Below are 9,391 nucleotides of genomic sequence, written 5' to 3'. Positions count from 1 at the left end.
AGAAAAGTTCTTTTATACAAATTGCACATAAAGAGAGAGAAACACTCCTAGCTTGTTGCAAAGGGCAAGAGGGAAAAGTTTTTGTGCTAAAAGAACATTAAATTAGATTTTTTTTTTTTTTTATAAAAATATTAAGTATGTTTTTTCACTACAAATTAAAACTTTATCTATTGATTTTGTGTGAATTTGAAATTTTATATCCTTTCAATTTTTGATAATCTAATGGTCGAATCTTATAAGTGATAAGTTTGTGACATATTTTAAATTGAGAATTGTTATGTATAGTCATTGAATACGTAAATGTTGTACAGTCACTTAAAAAAATAATAAAATTTATTATTAAATATTAATTTCTTTTTATATAAATATTTTATTTATTTATTTTTTAAAAATAATTATATAATATTTATATACTCAACTGCAACTATCATTTTTGGTTAAATTAGAGATTCAAAATTCAAATTCAGCTTCCATAGTTTAAACTCGTACTCCAAAAGACCACAGGGAGAAAATACACATTATTCTAATATTATATTATTTTTTTTGCGCAAAAAAAATAAAGTCACCTGCACATCCCAATGCGAAAGTTGTCTTCATTCGAGCTTCCTTTTTGCAAATAATAACAAACAAATCAGCTACTATACCTACCCTTCGAATCTGTTCCCTCAGAGCACCATTACTGCTTTCCTTGAATCTACGCTACTCTCATTAACATTGCTTCTGCTCCATTTCTCTACCTCCAAATTCCAACCCCACTTTGTACTTCTACCCTTCCATGTTGGAAAGCTGTATCTAGTCTGCCATTGTTGGTTTCTTTCTTCTACGTCTTCTTGTTGGCATTGTCGCTGTTTGCCACTGTCCCATCTTTAACTGAGCCGCTTATTGTTTAAAGATGTAGGCTTTTATGCGTATTCTTTTCTTCTCCTTCAATTCATTGTCGTTGTTCTCAGCAATGTTCAATTGTTTATTTCTTGTTTGACTTGCTTTGGTTTGCATTTTGTAAAAATGGGTTCCTTAATTTTGGAGATTCTTGAAATTTGGAAGTTCGATTTACTAAGACTCTCCTACTGGTTAGTGTTAGTAGCCATCGAATTGTTCAATGCAAGTCTTTCGAGCTTCTAGCTTTGCAACTTGCAAAACTAGCACTGGCTTCCACTCTTCGTTCATATTCCAATTTGTTACGTTCTGTCTCTGTCTTTCTCTCTTTGAAGTTTTTGAGAGCTGGGTCTGTTTCAGAAGGAATGCAGGCAATCTGTTTGACAATGTTGTTTTTGGTAGTAATTGCATTTGGACAATCAGACATTGAAGCACTCTTGGAGCTCAAGAAGGGCTTTGTAAGTGACCCCTCTAGGCAAGTCCTTGTTTCATGGAATTCTAAATCCTTGGATTCTAATGGGTGCCCTCGGAATTGGTACGGGATTGCTTGTAATGGTGGTCGAGTGACCTCAGTCACTGTTAATGATGTGGGCCTAGCCGGTGAGTTTAGGTTCTCAGCTATTACAGGCCTAAGCATGCTTAGCAACTTATCAATTTCGAACAACCAGTTGACAGGGACAATATCCAAGATCGATTCACTTCAGTCTCTTCAAAATTTGGATCTCTCATGCAATCTGTTTCATGGGTCTATACCCCCTGGATTAGTCAAATTGAAGAAGTTAGCGCAACTGAATCTTTCTTCAAACCAATTCGATGGCAATGTTCCTGATGGTTTTGGCAAACTCCAGCAGCTGAAGTATTTAGACTTGGGGGGAAATGATTTATCTGGGGATATTATGCATCTTCTGTCCCAAATAGGTAGTGTGGTTCACGTTGACCTAAGCAGCAACCGGTTCTCTGGTTCTCTGGATCTGGGACTCGGAAGCCCTTCTTTCATTTCCACGATTCGATATTTAAATATTAGCCACAATCACTTAGTTGGAGAGCCCTTTGCTCACGACGGAATGCCATATTTTGACAGTTTAGAAGTATTCGATGCTAGTGATAATCAGCTGGCGGGAACTGTACCTTCGTTTAATTTTGTGTTCTCTCTACGGATTCTTAGGCTTGGAAACAATCAGTTAGGAGGGTCTCTACCCGAAGCACTTTTGCAGGAGAGCTCAATGATCTTGTCCGAATTGGATCTTAGCCTTAACCAGCTCGAAGGTATCTTGACTTGATTGACATTTTTTTTTTGCTATCTTGACTTGATGCTTTACCTTTTACATAAATTAATTCACATTGTGTCTCCAAGATTTGTCCTTTTTTTTTTATTTTTTATTTTTTAACTTTATGAAGAATTCTTCGAACTAATTTCTTGTGTTCAATGTTCCTGCAAAACATTCCCATTTTAGTCGGCTTGTTAGTTAGTGGCTATGCATATCTGAGTATATAACTGCAATTGCGTTTCCTTAGCATCAATCAATTATGTGGTAGAGGTAAGCAAAACAACTATCAGAGAAGCACTTCCTGTTGTACTTTTATCCTTTCAGTTTTTGTTGTCGTGACAACACACTTTTTAGTTATACCAATGCACGGGAATAATTAAAATAAAATATAAGAGGTGAGGAAGCAAAAGGGGTAAATAATGACGTGTCAATAACTACAATAAGATAGCTAACTTTTTTATTTACTGGAAAAGCAAAAATAAAATGATATAACAAGTAAGTGAAGGAAAATCAAAGTGATAAGTAATGGGAAATCAATATCACTATAAGCTGAGCAGTCTTATTTTCCCCTATTGAATTAGTAAATGATGAATGGTATTAAATGATTGGAGACTATTTGTTATGTTTTACTTTTGGGTCAATCATTTAATGCCACATCAAGGGATGTTAAGAGGATGTTGGTTCAAAGGATGATAAATAGAATTTTTCGTTTTTTAACCTTAATGGAAAATAATCTGGTGGGTTTATTGGGGTAATAAAGACAATATAATGAAAGGTCTTTTAGCATGTAAAAGGTTGGGATAGGTCAATTAAGTAAAATGAAAAACAAAATAAAATGATGGGATTTCTCGATAGAATACTATAAGGATGTGCCGGGAATTATATGGGTAATAAGTTTTTTTATTGCTCCATCAGTCTTTCTGAAACAAGGCAGGAAACAAACTCCTCTCCCTATGTTTCTTAATGAGGAAGGGCCTCTACGTGGTAGATCAACACAATAATTTTACTATAAAATCCACCATTATATGTGCTAAGTCGAAGAAATTTATATTACAATGATCATCATGACCTCAACTGGTGACCTTCTGGACAAAAACAAGTTTTAAAAACCATCAATTTGAAATGCTTAAGCTATTGAGCCAACAATGTGTATCTACAACATCTTAACACTTACATAATACTAGAATTAAAACAAGGAAATCGGATGAAATAACATCTTCTATCATTTTTGCTGAAGTTGAAAGGATGGTTATTCTATATTATTATGATAGCAAGTAAGTTTTTGAGAATTGTTATTGTCCAAAGTTTTTGAGAATTGTTATTGTTCTTCGCAGTTGGTGTTTGTGGAAATGTGTCCTAGAAACCTCTTTTGCTGTTCAGTCCCTATAGTGACATTTTATGTCGGCCTTGTTTGTTGGTGGAGAAATAAGCTTGTAAATTGTATGTCCAGGAATTTGCTTAAAGCATTTTTTTTTTTCTTTTTCATTATTCTTATTGGATAGGTTGCTGGTAATATCTTAGGTACTCAGGCAATGTGAAGTCACGCAAAACTGGTGTCATAATTCAATTCAAAATCATGCTGCATTGAATTGTTGCACTTAGTTGTGCCTTCGTGTTTACAAAGTGAACCAACTTATCAAAAAAAACAAAGTGAACCAAATAGTGCAATGAAGTTGATCAGTATGTCACCTCAATAGTTTAATTTTACGATGAAGATTTGTCATAGTTGTACGTGGAAAAGAGGATCTCATTCTTTGTTTGATTAAATTTTGGATTAGATTTTTGTTAAAAATACACTGGAGAGTGTATGCATCAGAATTTAATATGCTGGAACATAGAAAATAAATAAATAAATAAAGGAAAAATAGTCGAATTTTTTCATTGTCTCAAGGAAATCTCAAGCCGCATTTGAGTTTATACTCCCAAAAGGACACCAAGGTTATAATAGGAGTTCCTTAAAGTCATTTTAAAGGGCAGTAGCTTCTTCCTCTCAAGTAATGTAGAATCCCATGTGCCACCTTTCTATACTCGATACAGATACTACAATTTAAGTATTTCATCAAAGACTATTGTTTTTTATTTTTTTTGTGTTTTAAAGTATCAGGATATACATGGCAAGAAGCTCATCATTGATGTCTGTTAGTATATTAAATATGTTCTAAACTCAATACTCATATTTCTTGCTTCACAATGGCTTCTCTTGCATGACCTGATGATGTGAAGTAATCCTAGACCCTAATCCAATAACTCCTAGACTCTTTCAAGATGGGTATTCTTCCGTTATATGGTGTGTCATTTCTTTGTTCACATTGGTTGATTATTTATAGCTTTCAGCTAATTTATATGGGTTTCGGAATTGAATTCTTCGCAGCACTCTCTTCCATTTTCCTTTGTGTTTAAAAAGAAGTTGCATTATGGCAGGTCCCATCGGAAGTATCACTTCTGCAAATTTAAAGAAGCTTAACTTATCTTCAAACAAACTGTCAGGATCCTTACCTGCCCAGGTAGGGCACTGTGCCATCATAGACCTGAGTAATAACATGCTCTCTGGTAGCTTGTCCAGAGTCCAAAGTTGGGGAAACTATGTGGAAGTCATTCGGTTAAGTTCAAACTCATTGTCAGGAAGCTTACCAAACCAAACTTCTCAATTCTTAAGGCTGACTTCGCTTGAGATATCGAAAAACTCATTAGTGGGTGCTCTCCCACCAGTATTGGGTACATATCCAGAACTTAAAGTGATTGATCTTAGCTTCAACCAGCTTAATGGGATCCTCCTTCCAAGCCTTTTCACCTCAACCAAACTGGCTAACCTTAACCTGGCAGGCAACAATTTCTCTGGGTCAATACCGTTTCAAGAAATTGGAAATATTACTTCCATAGATTCTGTCGAAGACTTGAGCTTGATGTCTCTTGATCTGTCCAATAATTCATTGAGTGGATATTTGCCCCTAGGGATAAGTAAGTTTCATAACTTGGTGTATCTTGACCTATCTCATAACAATTTGGAAGGTAGCATTCCTGATGACCTTCCGGGTAACTTGCAAGGTTTCAATGTGTCTTTCAATAATTTTTCTGGTGTTGTACCTGAACATCTAAGGCGGTTCCCGAATTCAGCATTCCATCCAGGAAATAATTTGCTCATCTTTCCTCATTCTCAATCGTCTCCAAGAGATGTCACAAACAGGACTCCAAGGGAAGCCAGGTCTCATATGAAAAGTGTTATTAAAATTGCCCTGATTGCAGGATTAGTTGGTGGCACTGCTCTGATATGTCTTTTGTGCATATTGATCTATTCTAGAACTCACTGGCAGGAACATAAGAGGTCCAGTTCAAAAGAAGATGATGCTAAGATAGGTTTTCCAGAAGGGAGTTCAGCCATCTCTAATAGATCGGGACCCAACAAAAATGTGGACCCATCATTATCTTCACTCGCATTTGATCAAGATATTTTTACATCATCCCAATTGGGATATGGTAATGATGTTGGGGAAACTTCATCAGTTGTAAAGAAGCACAAGGATGTTGGCCATATAGAATCAGTGAAAAAAGGGGAAGGAATATCTCCTCCTATGTCCCTCTTGTCATCTTCAAACCCATCACCTTCTAAAAAGCAACTACCCGATAATCCTGGTGTGCTCAATGTTTCTTCTCCTGAAAAATTAGCTGGCGATTTGCATCTCTTTGATGGTTCCTTTCTGGTCACAGCAGAAGAACTTTCACGTGCTCCCGCAGAAGTAATTGGGAAGAGTTGTCATGGAACATTGTATAAAGCTGCACTTGACTCTGGCAATGTATTGGCAGTTAAATGGTTACGGGAGGGAATAGTAAAAGGACGAAAGGAATTTGCAAGGGAAGTAAAGAAACTCGGGAACATCAAACATCCAAATTTAGTTTCTCTGCAGGGTTACTACTGGGGCCCAAAGGAGCATGAGAAACTGATTATATCCAATTATTTCAACGCTCAATCTCTTGCAGTCTATCTTCATGGTAAGATTCTATTTACTTTGTTTGATACCATGCACTCATCCTAGAATATTTTAGTCCGTTTTTCTTCAGAAATTCCTTGAAGTTTGATCAAGCCAATGTGCAGTCCTAATCATCTGATGTGTCCAGCACCGGAATGTGCTGAACTCAAAGCTGACTTGCTGTTTAGCCTATGTGCTGTATTCCTTAAGGCAATGGAAGAATTTATCTTCCAAAAATGAGCCATCATTCAGGTGGTTATATTGCGTAATCTCACTGGTGCTCAATCATTAGATATGAATGATTGAGCACTCATCCTAGAATATTTTAGTCCTTTTTTCTTCAGAAATTCCTTGAAGTTTGATCAAGCCAATGTGCAGTCCTAATCATCTGATGTGTCCAGCACCGGAATGTGCTGAACTCAAAGCTGACTTGCTGTTTAGCCTATGTGCTATATTCCTTAAGGCAAATGGAAGAATTTATCTTCCAAAAATGAGCCATCATTCACGTGGTTATATTGCTTAATCTCACTGGTGCTCAATCATTAGATATGAATGCTTAGACAAAAAATTTTTATGCCACGTAATTATGGATCTTGGCCAAAAATCAGTGACACTTGCATCACTCTTTATGACAATCCTTTTAATTTAATTATTTTTTCCTATAAAGCTTTATATTAATTCTTGTTATCTGGTCACCAATCCGAAAAAAAATATGTAGTGACTCGCATTATTTGGTAGTCTTTATGGGCATGGTTAAAGTTGCCTTGATAGTTTCCTGGGCAGCAGACTATCTAGTGGAGCAATACTTGCTCTCTGCTGGTTTTAGGAACAGCAGTAAATATGTAATCCTAAACTAGGTGATAGCCTCACAGCCTGGTGGGATAGATGCATTGATCTGAACTTGCAAGGGGATGATACTGACAATGATTATATTGTTGGTGAATACTCTATTATTGTTTGGGAAAGTGGATGGTTATCCAACATTATGAAAGAGAAGATAGCGTGGATGAACAGGAACAAAGCTCCTTGAACACTGCTTCTGAGCTTGATCACTCTGCTATGAATAATTGAGGAAAAACTTGAAGAAACAAGGTTGCGCATCTACTAGCCTTTTCTTTCTTAATAAACTTCTACATCTGTTCAGTTGATTCAAGAGAAGGCTTGCACATTTTATTTTTAATATTAAGGGGAAAATATAAAATTCACCTCAAACTAATAGACGGTTTACTCTAGCCCAACACTGATACAATGCAGCATACAACCGTCAAAACTAATAGCACATTTGCCTAATAATGACCATTAAAATGAATGAAAATATGTGGAAATAGATAACATGGTATAATCCTAACCACCAAGTCTTAACAAAAGGTTCTTATTGCACGAATTTGGTAGTTTGTAACTACAATTTGTCAATGTCTTAAATTGCAATGTAACTCCTAGGGTTGGCTCAAGTGGTAAATGCATTGGGTATGCTCCCTCTAGGTTTATGGTTCAAATCTCCTTGAGTGCAGACAATTTTTTGGGACTATCGGACTGGAGGATATTTCCCTTGAATTACCCGATGTGCACTTGAGGAAAACTCCTTAACTAGGGTTTGTACACCCTAGGGATTAGTTGGGAGGCTGTTCCTGGACACCTCGTGCCAATAACAAAAAATGTCGAAGATGCAATGTGTACGCATATTAAATAGATGTTGGAAAGTGTATTTTCCCCATATATTTTTTTACTGTATTCATTGGTTTTCGTCCACCATATGTTACATTCTCTAGTGAATTAACTAAACGTTATGACACGCGAAATAACCATAGTACCCCACCATAACTCTGGCCCTAAAGCTTAGCTATGTTAACATCTGCCATGCCATTGGCATTAGGCACTTCATATGGTGTTGGTATCCTTTGTTGACTTCTGCCAACATGTTTACTAGAGGAACCATATTATTTGGATTGCACTATTTGTAATGACCACAGAAGATGATTATCTAGTGATAGAGACAAGGCAGCTCGTAAAATTTTTATGATATTTTGTGTACAATAATTCTTTTGGTTTCCTACAGTATCTGATAGAAGAATCATGTTGAATCCCCTTTATATATTCCACAGAGATGGGGCCAAGAAAACTGCCACCGTTGTCTCTTAGTGAGCGGCTTAGGGTTGCTGTAGATGTGGCCCGATGTCTGAGCTACCTGCATAACGAGAAGGCAATACCTCATGGAAACCTCAAATCCACCAACATTTTGTTAGAAACTTCTACTCCAAATGTGCTTGTTACTGATTACAGCCTGCACCGAATACTAACTCCAACCGGGACTGCTGAACAAGTTCTGAATGCAGCTGCCCTTGGCTACAGCCCTCCTGAGTTTGCTAGCTCATATAAGCCATTCCCATCATTAACGAGTGATGTCTATGCATTTGGGGTTATCTTGTTGGAGCTTCTGACCGGTAGAAGTTCAGGGGAGATTGTTTCTGGGATTCCAGGTGTAGTTGATCTGACTGACTGGGTGAGGTTATTGGCAGCTGAGAATCGTTCTGGTGAGTGCTTTGACAGGCTGATTCTGGACGGGAACAAAGTGGAGCACCAACCTAGAGGTCTTGATCATATGTTACAGGTGGCTCTAAGGTGCATCCTTCCTGCATCTGAGAGGCCCGACATGAAAAGAGTTTTTGAAGATCTCTTAATGTTAGTGTAGTGAATGATATCACCAGGAATAGAAGCTCTATTGCCTCTTCCATTCTTTGACTTCTTTTGCCAATTATTACTGTTAATGACAATTCTAGATAGAAATTGTAAAAGCTTGAACGTAGGAAATAAAGTTAGCTTAATCATTCTTTCCAAAACCCTTACTTGGGAATGTAATTTATCTCTGAATTCTGGTGTGATTTTGTTAAGGAGATTGCCTTGCGAGAGGGGTCATTGAGCTGCATAATCTGAGGCAAGATGATGATGATTAATTCTCATTTAATAGAAATGAACCCTCTGTTTTGGTTGCCACCTTTCACCAATTTAGCTACATTTATCTGACGTGTCTTTTTTCATACATAGCAAGTTATAAACAACACCTTTTATATCGTCTCATTTAGAAGAGATTTTTTGTGAACATTATTTACTCGATTTTGTGGACCCAATAATTGCCTAGTTGTATTGTGCCCCAAAGATATTGAGATGAATCTGCAAAGATACGGAGGGTGATTGACTAAACTATAACCTGTTCATAGGTTAAAAAAAACTAGGATAGATCAAATCCTGGAGTGAATTACTGCAAGAAGATGAAAGTATTCTTGC

The 9,391-nt window shown here is 36.7% G+C and overlaps 1 protein-coding gene across 2 annotated transcripts; it reads left to right on the top strand.

Moving 5' to 3' along the window:
* Positions 1-592: 592 nt before the first annotated feature.
* LOC122292532 (probable inactive receptor kinase At5g10020) lies at positions 593-9,100 on the top strand. 2 transcript variants are annotated; one of them, XM_043100935.1, is made up of 3 exons: positions 593-2,142; positions 4,566-6,131; positions 8,166-8,394. In XM_043100935.1, the coding sequence occupies exons 1-3, from the start codon at positions 1,242-1,244 to the stop codon at positions 8,246-8,248; spliced, it is 2,550 nt and encodes an 849-aa protein (XP_042956869.1). In that variant the 5' UTR covers positions 593-1,241; the 3' UTR covers positions 8,249-8,394. The 2 variants fall into 2 exon arrangements, with proteins under 2 accessions (XP_042956869.1, XP_042956868.1); XM_043100934.1 differs by having other exon boundaries at positions 595-2,142; positions 8,212-9,100.
* The last annotated feature ends 291 nt before the right edge of the window (positions 9,101-9,391 follow it).

Source organism: Carya illinoinensis, chromosome 13 (genome assembly GCF_018687715.1).
Source record: "Carya illinoinensis cultivar Pawnee chromosome 13, C.illinoinensisPawnee_v1, whole genome shotgun sequence".
NCBI lineage: Eukaryota > Viridiplantae > Streptophyta > Magnoliopsida > Fagales > Juglandaceae > Carya > Carya illinoinensis.
Note: the sequence above shows the minus strand (reverse complement) of the source record. Positions and strands in the feature narration are given on the sequence as shown.

Coding starts and splice junctions, on each gene's coding strand:
- LOC122292532 (XM_043100934.1), top strand. CDS start 1,242: ATGCAGGCAATCTGTTTGACAATGTTGTTTTTGGTAGTAATTGCATTT. Junction 2,143..4,565: donor TAGCCTTAACCAGCTCGAAG/GTATCTTGACTT, acceptor GCATTATGGCAG/GTCCCATCGGAAGTATCACT. Junction 6,132..8,211: donor TCTTGCAGTCTATCTTCATG/GTAAGATTCTAT, acceptor TATATTCCACAG/AGATGGGGCCAAGAAAACTG.